Genomic DNA, 16,512 nt, shown 5'->3' with positions numbered 1-16,512 from the left:
TACTAATATTTTTAAATTAGCGCTGGCTTTATATTATTCTATCTAAAATTTATGGACGATGTGAAATAGGAATCCGAGCTACTGAGCTTCTTATACGTATGTGTAAGAAGCAGAAACGGACCAGATATTGTTGAAACATTTAATGTCCTGTTACTAATTAGTTTCAAGGTGAGCCAAATTCCACATTAATAACACCTGATTGCTTATTATTTAGAATATCAACGGATCTTACAGTATCCATACTTTGCAAACGTCAAACGTTTTTTTATAACTGAATCAATTTATGTGATTAGCTGTATACTAAGACACGTAATCTCTTCTTCTTATCTTTAAACGAGCAATTCTTGTATATAAGTGTATAATCTGAGTCTCGGAAACGGCTCCAACTATTTTAATGAAATTTAGTATACAGGTAGTTACGGGGGCGAGATTGATTTAGCTAGGTTTCAATTTTAAAAAATGTAACTGAAACAGCTACAATAACATTGGAATACAAAGGTAAATTTCGCCACTATATACAAGACTATAATGCTGAGATGGGACACGGGGTGATCCGGAAAGCAGAAGACCCCGGTCTGGATTCAGATGTCCTATTACTTTTTTGTTGTTCAAGTTTTGTACTTTCTTAAATATCCGAGCAATGCTCGTTCATCCAGGTACTTTAATGTTTAAATAGCCAACACACATATGTGCTAAGTTACCTGAATTAATATAGTTTCAAAACTATCTGTTTTGGGATTATTATAAACAAAATCCATTGAAATGCGAAGTGATATCATTCATTTGAATTTAAAAGCAGAGTGCAGATCATAATCCCTACTAATATTATAAATGTGACTGTAAGTTTGTTTGTTACGCTTTCACCGATAAACCACTGAACTCGTTTTGATGAAATTATTACATAGATAGACAAGAGCTTGGGAAAGGACATAGGCTAACTTCTATCGCGAATAAAAGGCTTGCCGGGGTTGAAATAAGGAAGGCAGTTTGTATGAAAGTTCGTCATTCTATTAAGGTAACACCATAAAGTGTATTTAATCATTTGATCAAAAATAAATAAATATTTGTTGTAGCGTTTTTAAAATTTACACCTATATGGGAATGAAAAAGGGGAATGTAAGTATATGGTTAGTAGCTTCTAAAATGTATTAACCACAGCAGTTTCTATGTGTATTATGTACAAAGTGTTAAAAAAGTATATTAAAACATAAACAATGCTGCCCAAAGAAACTCTTGTACGCGGACGAAGTCGCAGATAAAAGCTAGTATAACCATAATAATAATATTTACTGCCACTTAAATACAAATATGGAGTGTGCTCTTGTGTGTGATGTAATTTTTAATATGTGTAAAACATAAGAATCTATCTGTTCTCTGTGCTAAAGCTGTCGATGCTTATCTTATATCTGTAGACATCCTGTTCTTTCATCTTTTATTTGACTGGTTTGTTATCGTTAAGTATTGAAAAAGTCAAAGATCATCAATTTATTCAATACGACCGAGTTATGTCGGTTATATGGCTGCAATTCAGTCTGTGATCTAGCCACGAATAAAATGAAGAAGCCCATCTACGTTGATGCATATTCTTCTAAAACAATTCAAACTAAAGAACGAACTGCCTTTCGAAGTATTTACATGCTAATAAGGCTTAGATTAAGGATTGGTCTCCGCTGCGCTCCAACTAGATACCGCACTTCCTAAGAATAAGTAATAAACTTTTTTATTACGGCAACTATTAGTTGCTTGTGTGCGTGGCATCTTGATACTCAATGCGCCTGCGGTATAAAGCTGGAGCGCAGCGGAGACCAATCTTTAATCTAAGTAATAAGGCATGTCCGTCCAAAATAGCTTGAACATAAACACATAACATAATGGCTCGCAAGTGGCATCGCTCCTGTCATTCCTCGTTGGAACGAACCGTGGAAATCATAAATCACGCATTCAAATCTCCGTTTTCTTATATGGGCATAGGTTGAAAAAATGATTTTTGTTTTCTGAGCTAAAAATACTCCATGGATATTTTAAAAACAAATTTGATATATATATGATAAAAATACATTCCATCTGAGTTAGGCCTAAATATTATGTAAGTAATTTGTGTTTCCGCGTTTTCCAGATTGTCGGAATAGTCTCATGAGAAACGAGTCGCGGTTGATAAATAAATAGACCACGAAGTATTTACGCATGTTTTCACAGTACAGGATCGCATCGCGTGCTCATCATAATATATCTATATCTATTATCAAGAGTCTACTATCTCTTATAACTTATTGCAGAAATGATTGAAAAATTAAAAAAAAAAACATCGTTAAGATTCGCTCACTATCTTCGCACCTTGAGGTCAGGACTGTCGCCATTTAAATAACTTCACGAGTCGAGTTAGTAAGTCTTTTGTAGGGCGATTTATATCTAACAGATCCCAGAATTTTTTTAAGTCAAAAGTTTTACGAATACAAAAGAATTGTTATATAATGTTTGTGTGGTAGAGGTTTATAAACATAAATGACTTTATTAAAAAACCACAGATTTCGAATGGAGCGACCGCCCTCAGGATATTAAACAATAAGTTTATTTGTACGATAGAACATTGTAACTATATTTTTTATGGAAAAAAAAAGAAGCACGCTGAGTTTATTGCGCCCAGTCTTCTTAGGTCTGAGGCACTCTTTTTCGAATGATAGTTTTCGACTTTCAATAAGTGATTTCATAGTCTCACGTATTTTCGGTTTTTGAACGCTTTATAAAAGACGACATCGCTCATGTGATTCCTCTGGTGTTACAAGAGAGTTTAGGTTGCGGTGATCACATATATAATACAACACTGAAGGGCGCTGGTGTGGGACGCGACTTACGTCGATACTCTGGCTCCTACTCATGTCGAAGTTACGTCACTTGGTGCTGGGGCTGCTGCTTCGACTGCCGAAGACAGCAAGCGTCGCAAATATGTTGGTCTCAGTGAGTCATACATCTTTGTGCCGTTTGGTATCGAGACACTTGGGGCGCGGAGAATATATAAAGTACTATCTTCGCGCCGGTCAACGGATCAGCCTAGCTATAAAACGCGGAAATGCAGCCAGTATTCTTGGTATGCTGTCACTCAATGATAGTTTTAATTTTATGTAGTCATAGTATTATAATATAGTTATAAGATTTGTTTTGTTTGAATAAATACATACATCACACACATATTAACCACAAACTCTTCAAATTGGTACACAAGAGTACATACAAATGAATTATGTCAGAAATTTTTGCAGCAATAATACTAAAAAAAATACTATTATCTAAAATTGCTGCATCGTATTCGTTATTTCTCCGGTTATGCCAAATCATTATGGTATGAACCAACAGCTGTATTTTTCCACCTGCATCATTAAAAAAGCAATGATTTATTCGTTAATTAATAAATCATTACATTAAAGATAGTTGAGGGCAGTGCACCGAATCGTCAATGTATTACTTGTTCTCTTCGTCGTCTCGCCTCGCTTCAGTTAATTCTTATTCTTACCGTGTACGTTTCATCACGCAACCGTAACTGAATAACATTTGAACAAAAGCATTAAAAGAAACCTATACATTCTCATATATTTTGATATATTAGTCGCTTTTCGACCGTAAGTTGTGTGACGTCAATAGCAACAAAGAGTAGAGTAGTTTACAACAGAGAGAATATTACAAATAAGTGGGTTATTTTATTGGTTTCTTTCTCTGTTACACTTTCACGTCATATTGACTTATATATTGATAGCGCAATAATTAATGTATATTGTATTTAACCACATAAATGCTTGTACTTTTATACTGATAAATAAAGCAATTCGTGCGATATTATTACCTAACCATTCCAATATATTCAAAAATGCACAACGTTAATGTTCAAGTTTTCGCTTTTGCCGGCACTCTCAGAGTGCAACCCATATATATTTTTTAAAACCATTTTAAAGCGATAAAATGACATCGGTTAAAAATTGTTTCAATTGTTTTTTTTTCTTCTGACGGATGTAAAATCGTATACGTCACATAATTTCTGAAAACTTTTATTTATTATAAAAGTAGTACGAGTAAGTAACAAATAGTCAAGTGCACTTAGAGATTTAAAAAAAAATAATGAGCAATTAGAAACAACTTTTTTAAATCCATTTTAAAGCCATCAAATTAGAACGGTTTAAAATTGTTTCAATTGATTTTATTCTTACGGGAGTATAGCGTTTTTAACTCCCATATGAAGTTATCACACCAAAAATACAAGAGTTATTGAGTACAATAGATGCATCAATCCGTGTTGGATCGGAACACCATTAATTACAAAAGTACGTACAAAGCGCTTACGAATGCATAATGCATTACAAGAATAGAAGCCAAGGTCCTACGTAGCTTCTACAACCTACAATTCTCATAAAAATTTAATGTTTTTAAACAATACTATAAATACCTCCTAAACAGCTATTATTTATTTAAAACACACCAAAGTGGAATGAGCTTCCTTGTGCGGTGTTTCCAGGGCGATACGACAAGGGTGGTGCTAAGCAACCTTCAAAAGAAGCGTGTACACTTTTCTAAAACACCTTCAACGCTCCTGTGATTCCTCTGGTGTTACACGAGAATGTACCTCTATAGTGTGTATTGTGTATATGTTGTGTGTCATCAAGAAGTAGTGTGTTAAATTTTTATTTTACTTAATTTAATGTATTTATAACGCATACGAAGAAAAATAGCTTTATGCACTTCTTCTCCATATAAACTTTAATCTAATCTCCATATAAACAAAATTGTACGTTCATCCATTCGCGCATTTATTTTAAAGGGATACAAAGTATTCGCTTCACTTATTCATATATTATTTATCATAACACCCAAGATCTACTCGCATGCGTTAACTACGGTCGGAACTGTCGCTACGTCCAGCTCATTATGTACAAAAACTTGTGGGACGAGTTCTATTTCCATCTCATTCATACACACGGTTAAACCTCAATACTATCTCTCCATCATCTCAAACGTAGGTTCAAGAAAGTGAGAAACAACCAAGTTATGTTAATCTATATTTTATAACTTTTAAAATATCTTGAATTCGGCCGTGGGCTGTTCTATATTTACTTTAGTTAATTTTTAACATTGCGCAATATTAAATTGTAGTTTTATATTTCATTACCACGATCTTAGCATGGTATCTCATTCCTTTATGATGCGGAATTTATCTATACCTATACCATACATATAATATGTATAATATATGGTGGTATCCCGGCCTTTTAAGATGTAATGAAAATCAATATATTGTATTGTATGTTGTATGAATAATTAAAAAATATTTATTGCTTATGCATTAGTGGTCCGCAATTGCAGAGGAGACGAGTTTCATCGGCCTCAAGGCAAAATTTGCCAGTATTTTCGTTTTTTATTCCGACCACGCTGAGGTGCTTATTTAGAAAATAATATTTATATACATCTAGTAGAGCAGGAAAGAAGTGCGTTCAAAAAAAACATTTATATTATTAGTACCTACTTATAAGATATATTATTAAAATGTTACGTTTTATCATCCATTCCTACTGTGCGATTTATTTCAATTGTTAACGCTCTTTGAATAGTGAAAAATGATAGTAAAATCTAATACATGTGGAAGTATAAATCACACACTATGGTGCCGAGAGTTCCGTTACATCTTTTAAGAATTATTTACTTTTTTTTAAATAATTGTTGCTTTAACAGTGTTTTTTTTTAAGAAATTAAGGGACGAGACGAGCAGTACGTTAAGCTGATGATAATTGATACGCCCTGCCCATTACAATGCAGTGCCGCTCAGGATTCTTGAAAATCCTCAAAAAATCTGAGCAACACTACTACTCTAAACTGCGCTCATCACCTTGAGACATAATATGTTAAGTCTTATTTGACCGAAACACAGTAATGCTTACACATTACTGTTTCACGGCAAAAATAGGCGCCGTTGTGGTACCCATAATCTAATCCTACCCATAATCCTGTGCAAAGGATCCTACCACTGGTAAATTAAGTATTATTAAGCTTACATAAATATGAATTAATATTTTCTTCTATAGGTACTATAATAAAACTGTAGGCTGTGGTCTGTACATTGGATATTTTTTCCAAAAACCGATTGTAGATTCGTGATAAAGGGAGTGATACACAAAAACACAAATAAAAAAAACTTCATCATTCAGTCCGTTTGTACGCTTTAACTTTTGGACAAACTTCCATGAATGCCTTTAGGAGGAAAATTTAGGCAGTATTATGTTCTTCCGGGTAAACGAAGTCGCGGGCACAGCTAGCTATTTATATATCTTGAATTAGTAGCTTGTATTACCATTTCTTCTCAATCCCTTTGAGCTTCTATGAGACTTTCTAATACAACGTTTTAGAGTTGTACACGCGACAGAACATTCGAGATCTTAAAATGGCTATTACGGCCAAATGGAAGCGTATATTCCCCGTCCAAAGCATGCCACGAAGAACTTCAGAAGTTATTTCAGCCAGTGGTGGTTACACTCGATATTACCTTTTATTTAATTGTTTGTAACATTTAGTAAATAAAGGAGATAGTCAATTGAAATTAACTTAATTTTTTATCAAAATGAGTAATTTTTCTTAATATCAAAACAAATTAAGATCGACTTAATTACCAAACAAGTGTTTTTACATCAGTAAATAATATTTATTTTCTTTTCTTGCGTCCAATCCCTTTTACAACTTTTAATACTAAAAGTCAATGACGTTATATAGACCGACTAGCTGACTCGACAGACGTTGTTCTGTTCATAATAATAAAAAAATCTTGTGGGTGGATTATCGTAAAGTTCTTAGCTGACCTCTACTCGACGAAAGGAGTATTCCTACCAAATTTCAAGTCTCTACGCCTTATGGTTTCAGAGATATCGTGATGAGTGACTATATACGTGGATAAAAATCAAAAGAGCCCGTTATTCTTGAAAATGAGTTTATTAAGAAATTCAGTGCACAAATTATGTTAAACATTATGACGACACTATACATCTACTGTAGCTATTATACATATTAATAGTAGCTTGTACACGTACGTACAACATATCAGAAAGGTACTATTATATGTAATAACTATAGAGACACGATTGCCTTCAACTATAAAGTCGAAGATATAATATAATAAGAATATAAACATAGATATAGCATATTAACATTTGCATAATACGGCATTTAACGAACTGATGATGATCTTCTAAAATTGTCGTGAACACTTTAACTATAAGTAATTATTTTATTAGTTAGTGAATAAAAACTACATTTAATTACTTCGTGTGTCATTTTCATGAGAAGAGACGCAAACCTTATGTCGACGCCAGATTTTATATCGTCGACTGTAATAGCTATACTATATTTAATTATTTTATTATATCAAGCCGTACACCTCAACCAATCAAATAACTCAAAAATTACTTCGTTTACCTACTCTGTCAATCATACTTCATCCTTCATCTAACTGTCAAAAACAACCTTCATTCATTCTGTGATTCATTCACTCTATTCTTCTACAACTACTTGCACACGACACCTGAACTACACAAGAAACTATAATTGTAACCCTGTTAAGACAGACGAAATGTACATCTTTAAGAAGATATCAATCTCTCTTTTGTTCATCGCGGACACCTTAGTAAACCTTGTGTCGACGCCAGATTTTATATCGTCGACTGTAATAGTTATACTATATTTAATTATTTTATTATATCAAGCCGTACACCTCAACCAATCAAATAACTCAAAAATTACTTCGTTTACCTACTCTGTCAATCATACTTCATCCTTCATCTAACTGTCAAAAACAACCTTCATTCATTCTGTGATTCATTCACTCTATTCTTCTACAACTACTTGCACACGACACCTGAACTACACAAGAAACTATAATTGTAACCCTGTTAAGACAGACGAAATGTACATCTTTAAGAAGATATCAATCTCTCTTTTGTTCATCGCGGACACCTTAGTAAACCTTGTGTCGACGCCAGATTTTATATCGTCGACTGTAATAGTTATACTATATTTAATTATTTTATTATATCAAGCCGTACACCTCAACCAATCAAATAACTCAAAAATTACTTCGTTTACCTACTCTGTCAATCATACTTCATCCTTCATCTAACTGTCAAATACAACCTTCATTCATTCTGTGATTCATTCACTCTATTCTTCTACAACTACTTGCACACGACACCTGAACTACACAAGAAACTATAATTGTAATCCTGTTAAGACAGACGAAATGTACATCTTTAAGAAGATATCAATCTCTCTTTTGTTCATCGGGGACACCTTAGTATTATATAAAGGAATATATTTTAATCGGATCACAAAAAATATATCTATTATCTAATTTCAATTATAGTAATTGTGATTGTAAATAGCTAACAGAAAATCGATACTTTTAGTCTCATCAATATAAGCAATAACAATTGAAAATTATGATGCCTAGCTAAACGGTTTATTGGTTGTCATAGGTTTATCCGATCCCACGATACAGTATTTTCTTATGCTCGAGGAGGACCAACGAGCGTACGGGTCTCAAAGCTATCAATATGTAGCACACAAAAATAATAGTATTTTATTAATATTAAAGGTAAAGGTTTGCATAAGAGGTGTATTAAATAAAATTTTTAGTTATTTGATACTTTTAAGTTTCTGAAGTCGGTTTTTTAAACGTTGTCTTTGTTTTATTTTTTACTTTTTAGTATCAGTAAATAATAATAATATATAATCAACTTGAATGAAAACTTCAAAAAGGCCGTACACATAAAACAATTATATCATCGAAGTTGGCAAAAATTTTCATAAAAAATGTTCATAAAATTAAAACTACTGGGCCAAAATATGTATTTTTTTTTTAAATATGGGACCAAATGGCATCTAGATGGCGAAAGAAGAATAACGTAAATCGGATCATAAACCTCAGAGTTATCGGTTTACATACATAAAAAAAATACCGATCGAATTGAGAACCTCCTCCTTTTTGAAGTCAAAAGATCGATTTAAAATAAATTGATTCTTATTCTTATATTTATGATAAACAAATATTCGTCGCACAGTAAAAACAATTATCGGATTTCATAAACGGAATATAAATTATGGATAATTTTCTGGAATGTTTGTTGCGTGAATGCTAAGAACACGCAATTTACAATGAGTATAATATGCAAGACATATTCGTAGACCTATGTACGTACAATCGCTTGCAAAAATAAATAACACAATAAAATTATATTTGCTTTTAGCATATCGCTATGCATTTTATGCTTGTTAAGTAACAGAGTTATTTAAATAGTGATCGAAAACAGTAAAATATAAAATAATCGGAATATTTTTCCATAAATTTCACAAATAATTTAATGCGCAAAGATTTTAACTCAAAAATTTAAGTAGCACACCCACTAAGTTAAAGAAATTTCATTTGATGGAAATAATAGTGACAAATCTGCTTGCAGACTATAAATTTTACACCTTACGTATTCGTTCAAATACACTACAAACAAAAGCGACCAAATGTGAGTCGGACTCGCCCATGAAAATTATTTAAAAGTTATATAGAAAGGAAAATGATATAAAATTATTTAAATCGAAAAGGCAAAAAATCGATTCTCAAAATAATACAGCTCAAATGAGCAATTGATTTTCTATTTTTGTGTGAAAATGTTCATGCGGTTCACAGAATACATCAAATTATCAAGGTTCAACAGTATATTATATAGTTCTTAAAGTTTGGGAAAAAAGTAGCTGGACAGACAGACAAACATGACGAATCCATAAGGATTCCATTTTTTGCCATTTGGCTATGGCTAAGGAACCCTAAAAAAGATAAGAGTAGGTATAATGCATACAAGTCCATCACTATATTGAATTGTTGAAAAGTATGGTTTGGGTGCGGCGAATAGAGCTCGATAATGATAACCAAAAACAAAAAAGTTGTTCCTGTTTATATAAGTATTAGTAATGTACTTACTAACTTTGAATGATATTAAAGGGACCTTTGTCAGACATAATGTTTCTGGCTGATACAAACCTTTTGCCAATGATGTTACTCAACGTGCTATAGAGAGTATTATAAGTAAATTAATCGCATTGCAATTCATGTATTTCTTTAATGAATATCTCATTGACTTACCAGTTTTCACAAGAGCTCGAGGAAGAGCGAGTACACCAGCACCGGCCATCTCCCCAGCGATGAGGAGAGCTGTCTGCTTGGCTGACAGACCACCAGATGATTGATCGCCTCCCGATGGAGGAGCACCGCCACCTCCACTTTCAAGACCCTAAATTGAGCCGTAATCAAAGTATTTAAATGTAAATGATATCGATGATTATTGCATATTTTCTAAATATATAGATGGGTCAAACAGACCGGTTGCTTGATTGATTAGAATTTAGAACTGCCTCCCATGGAACTCTGCAATACGTGAGGATTTATTGATACGTTACAGAATATAACTAAAAGCTTGATATATATCGTTTGGGGAATTTATGCTGGCAGATAGTTCAAGAAAGTGGTTGTCCGAGTTTATAGCCTACTAAAAAGTTACTAATCAATGTGGTGCGGACGAAATTTATATGTATTATTCGACTGCAGGGATTAGCCTGAAAAAATTCCCCACACTCCCTTTGACACATGCAGTAGAAGATGTTTGCCGCTAAAGTGATATCAATGTGTGAATCGTAGGGATTCTACAAAGGCACATATTAAGCAGTAAACGTACAAGCTTGCGTCTAACCTTGCAGAGCATAGTCTCGATTTCAGACACAACTTTATTCTGGCCCTCATAGACGTTATTGCATGATATGATCCCGGTGTAAGAAGTAGACCTCTGCTGTCATCTATCAGCAATGAATGTCAATTATAAACAGCATAAGTTTTGTATCGGCATACTTGGCGTCGATATAGTCGAGCGATGTTCAGTTTCGTGGTCACTTGGAAGAGAAGGCCAAACTGGCCTCTAAAAAGCTGTGAACATAATGAGGTAAGCCAGTATTTCACTAAAAGCCACCGCCTGCAACTATATAAGGCGCAAATTCGGCCTCACATTGAGTGCTGTTCTCACTTCTGGGAGGTCGGTCCCCAGTACCAGCTTCTTCCATTTGAACGCATACAACGAAGAGCGGCTCGAATCATCGACGACAAGTCCCCCTTGTGGGATCAATTACCGGCTGCTACTATGCCGAACCGATATCGCGTGGACCTTCAAGAAAAGAGCATACTCCCAAAAGGCCGGCAACGTATCTCTTGACACCTGTTGTTGCGGATGTCCATGGGCGGTTGCCCAAAAAAATAATTGATATGCATAAGAAATAATTTTAAACCAACGCTAAATATTTAATCACGTGTTTATTGCGAGACATGCTAGTAAACAAAACAACATCTGTGTCGGTCACAATAATCTTGTTTATTTAACAAGTCAATATTCCTTATACATTACCTGATCTACTCAATAACATGGTTTTAATGTGGTGCAACAATAAGTCTAGCGAAACTTTTGTTGCAATACCCGAATATCGCGTCGGCATCCTCACTACTGTCGACAAAGTGAATGATAGATAGATGAATATAAATTAGAGAGCTTTATTAAGAGTGTTCATTATAATAAATAAAAGGCGAAACGGGTATCCCATAGTTTCAGCAAAGAAATGTAATTGTAATACTGTAGCATGAGTTAATACCGATTACGCTGAATGAAATTTTCAACAAACATAAATGTAAATTAACATAAGATAGACCCGTATTTCAGTAGACCTCATAGCCTAATCATTTGACTTCTTTAAAAGGAGACAAAATACACACGATGACTGATTGCATATTAACACACGTTCTGTAATTTGGGTAAGAGGACCCAACATTTTCTTGCTACCCTACTGCAGGGGCGTAGCTACCGCCATATCTGCCGCATCAATTATACGGGGCCCCCAAAATGGCAAAAGTAAAAATAAAATAATTTCATTTTTAAAAATAATCATTTTGGAAAAAGTGACAGATAGATAATTATGGCGAATAAATATTTCGTTTAATTTTATGCAAACATTTTTTTTTGTGAGAAATCTTTACCTATCATAAGGGCCCCCAAACAAATTTTTATACGGGGCCCTGCCATGTCACGATACGCCTGGCTACCTGACAATACGATACTATAATTAAATTGAAGTATGAATAATTTATTAATTATTTTAGTGCTATAAAAATGATTCACTTAGACTGATAATTAGTTAGCTATGAGTAATTATCCTAAAAGAATAATAAACGGAATAAAGGAATGGAAACCTATGGAACGATTCATAATTGGCTTACAAAGTGTGTACCTTCGCCATTTAAATTTAAAACTGTCTGCATAGCTGCTAATGTAACATTCCAGCGGTTTCACCTGCCGTTCGTGTTTACTCTGTTTTTTTTTTCTTTTTATGGAATAGGAGGACAAATGAGCGTACGGGTCACCTGGTGTTAAGTGATGTTTACTTAAATGTTTACTCAAAATGGTAGGCTATGTTACCGATAGCAAAATAAGTACACAATATAATATTTATAATCGAGGTTTCTCATATTATTCTCGAAGGATTAAAGAATTCATTGTCTTAAGAGTTTATTGTCTCTCTTAGATACGATATGTAGACTTTAACCATTGAAACGTCCGCGCAACTAGAGCGGCTTGTTTCTTTAAGAGCTGTAAATAAAACTGACCTCAGAAGTCATTTCTCTATTTTGGAAAAGTAAAAAACATCAGAGCTCACGGCCGCAGACTAACTGGTAGGGTTGAACAGATTTTAAAAGTTAACTGTAAAAAAGGCACTATATTGGCACAAGTGACAAGATATACTCTGCTATCAGCTGGATAACAAGGAATCGATAAAGTAATAAGGGTAATAAAATGTTAGAAAAGATATATGCAGACATTGAAAGCACTATGATTAAACATTTATTTATTTATTTATTACTAGCGGCCCGCTCCGGCTTCGCACGGGTATAAAATATATAGCCTGTGTCATTCACTAAAAAATTTCGAGTTTTCTGTAGACCTTTTTAATGCCTACTATACTTAGTACATTATTTTGATAAATCTCGTAGAGTTCAGCCTACGTTTGCAATGTAACCGGAAAAAATGTAATTATTTACGACATCACATTGGAATCCTCAAAAATAACTGTATTTCTCCACTATTTAATGGATGTTATTTTACATATAAACGTTCCTCTTCAATCATTGTATCTATTAAAAAAAACGGCATCAAAATCGGTTGCGTAGTTTTAAAGATTTAAGCATACCTACATAGGGATATAGGGACAGAGAAAGCGACTTTGTTTTAAATACTTTACAACTATCTTATGTGTTACTTATCAACCAAATTTTATGTATGTATTATTAGGTAAGAAAACGCCCCTAATATTTATAAGCCATAATTTTTCAGTTTAAATATAGAAAACTTTTTGATTAGAAAACTGTGGTAAGCTGATAGATGATGGTAACGAACAAGGCTTGTTATCTCAATGAAGCAAGCTTTATATATTCAGCATTTTCAATTTCAAAATAATAGATCAGCTTCGAAGTAATCCCATTTCAAATACATAGGATGGAAACCGTCAATATGATGATTCTCATAGGTGTCTATTTACTGTGCATGTATTAAATTACTTTTTAACTTGGTCTCTTTGTCGATCAATATAATATCGTCCAATACGAAAGATAACATTGTGTGAGTATGAAAGATTCTTATTATGAGTTGTAAATAATGAGCAACTCTTATTTTATCAATAAAGAGTACAATCGTTGATTGTACTCATCTTACCTACTTACTCAGAGCGTAGCGAATTTGTATAGGTACATTATTCCGCGCTAAGGCTCATAATATCTATTAAGAATTTTACGTTTACGTTACGTCCAGTAAAACCAACTGGGAATACGTAGTCTAGATACATAATATAAATTAAATTGAATTGAATGAAAATAAGGGACGAGATGAGCATGACATTCAGCTGATGGTAATTGATACGCCCAGGCCCAGCCCATAACAATTGCAATGCCGTTCAGGATTCTTGAAAACCCAAAAATGATGAGCGCCACAAAAATAAATTGCGCTCGTTACCTGGAGACATAAGATGTTAAGTCTCATTTGCCCAGTAATTTCACTAGCTACGGCGCCCTTAAGACCGAAGCACAGTAATGTTTACACATTACTGCTGCACAGCAGAAATAAAAAAAAGTTAACATACAAATCAACAATTATAATATTATAATATTATATATATACAATTATTAGACGGATTACCGTCTAATAAATTTTCAGCCCCAGAACTGTACTTTATCACATATTGTCAGATTTTATTATACTGTTAACGTGGTCCCTTAGATTCTGAGTATTATTTTTTATATACATATATTTTATTATATTACTGATTATTATGTATAAATAAGTATAGGTAAAACAAGGCCATGGCTCACCGCAGATTGCTAAGACCAGCAAAGACAGACAAGTTTCAACTTTCATGATCGGTTGAATGATTCATTGAGACTTCGTATGTTGGTAATTAAAGCGTGTCCAATCACCAGCTATACGTTTAAGATAATTATTCCTTTTACATTATTATTTATCGAAACTTTAACTCCAGTGATTTAATTAACAATATTATTTAGAATAAAGTTATTTAACTTCATAAAAATACTTCGAATTACATTTAAACATGGTACCGGTCTTGGGAGTTGTATAATAAAATGTCTGCTATAAAGTGATCCGATAACAGCTTTAGATGTTTTCTACTTATGAAAAGAATCAATTCACAATTAGCGGATAAATCAAGTACAAACACACAAGATGAAAAACTCTTTTTTTTAAGTCGAGAAGACAAATTATATATAAATTGGCAGAAGCATTAGTCAAATATAAAAACACAAAACCCCTGATTGAATATAAAAGCCAGCTTTGAGGTTGCAGTATCAAAACTTAAAATCCCTAAGTCGTATTGGTTCAGGAATAATGTAGTCAGCAGCGGTTTCCACTTTCCAAGCACATGATCGGATTTGGTCCGGCGAACCATCGGACTTGGTCCGGTAGCGGACCATATTGGATGGTACGTCGCATTGTTCATTGAACAAAATTATATATTTTTTCCGGCCGTAACAAATCAGAACATGTGTTTAGGATTTAAAGAAACACTCGCGGTCTTTTTCGAACTCCTCACAGCTTGATCCGGATGATGCTTGAATACTGATACTTGTAGAATAAGAATTTATATACATACTAGATTTTCCAAAAACACTAATTATCAATCTGAAATATATCATTCGTGACTGGTCGAAACCTCTACAGACTCTCTTCTCTAAAGACTATCAAAACCTCTAAGGGGCAAATCCTAGAAGGTGTTTTCATTTACAGATGAAATCGTGAGCCAAGATCACCCCATTGTAACTATTTATTATTTATTATTATATTTATTTTATTTTATTTATTTATTAATTTATATATTTATTTATTTATTTCCCCTTTATTTCCCCTCTTCAAAGCGCAGGTCCGGCTACATACGGAGTGTTGCTGTCACCCCTGGTCTGGCGCACCCCAGTATCAGCTCGAAATGTCAGGGACCGAGTGCTCTGTGTATGGCTAGATCACTTGACGTTGCGTAGAGAGGACGATACGGCTGGCATGGCTCCTGTGATTCCTGAGTGTGGGTGGCGGTGATCACTTAACACCAGGTACACTCGGTCCTCCTTTTTCATAAAAAAGACTGCCTACTAGATATTATAGTTAAAGTAATTCTGGTTACAATTCACAAAATAATCACCGTCGGAGCGTTCGTCACCTTGAGATGTAATTTATAGTATTAGTAGCCATATTGTTCTATTTACTACCTACAGCGCCATTTAAATCAAAAAGTTTGCTTAAAATAAATAATCATTCAATCGCACTAAAAACATTATTGGCGAAGGCTTTCACACACAAAAGTGAAGCAGATACAACTACGATACTACAAAGATAAACTAACTAACTAATTAAACAGGAATTTTAACCATGATGAGACAGAGGTTCTTTTGAATACAAAGCCACGTTTGAGTGACCCAACGACACAAAGATAACATCAGTATGAGGCTCTACCTGTGTTTTTTTTATAGTTAGCAAGCTGCACCGGATGTCTCTAGGAATCAAATCATGATATTAGTGCAGGTAATATTTAGTATCAACTGCTATTAATCTTTAGCTATGAAATATCTATATACAAAAATTTTCCACGTTATAATTTATACGTTATTGAAACTTGAAGGTAGCTCAACACCATTTAAAATGATGAAAGTATAGTTGATAGAATTTATTCTATTGAAAGTATTGACAGTAATGTTTTACTCATGTTTTATTGCAACTATATACCCACCGAATTTGAGAACCACAATGCGTAATTACAAACACTATGTGGGTAGGTATTATATTTATTGCAAAATGTTGAAATTAAATTGATATTGAAAAACAATTACTTACATTTAAATATTCGAAATAT

At 33.6% G+C, this 16,512-nt stretch overlaps 1 protein-coding gene across 2 annotated transcripts in view; it reads right to left on the bottom strand.

The window, feature by feature from the left end:
- The window catches only part of LOC126978289 (uncharacterized), a 48,414-nt gene that overhangs the window by 30,890 nt on the left and 1,012 nt on the right, over positions 1 to 16,512 (bottom strand). For both annotated transcript variants that reach the window (XR_007732578.1, XM_050827039.1), the window contains exon 3: positions 10,157 to 10,304. Coding sequence is in view for 1 of the 2 variants with exons in the window: in XM_050827039.1 (XP_050682996.1) it covers positions 10,157 to 10,304 (148 nt within the window). In the remaining variant the exon portion in view is untranslated. The remainder of the gene's footprint in view (positions 1 to 10,156; positions 10,305 to 16,512) is intronic.

This window comes from Leptidea sinapis, chromosome Z (assembly GCF_905404315.1).
Source record: "Leptidea sinapis chromosome Z, ilLepSina1.1, whole genome shotgun sequence".
In the NCBI taxonomy this organism is placed as follows: domain Eukaryota; kingdom Metazoa; phylum Arthropoda; class Insecta; order Lepidoptera; family Pieridae; genus Leptidea; species Leptidea sinapis.
The sequence above is the reverse complement of the archived record's forward strand: the minus strand, read 5'-3'. Positions and strand labels throughout refer to the sequence as shown.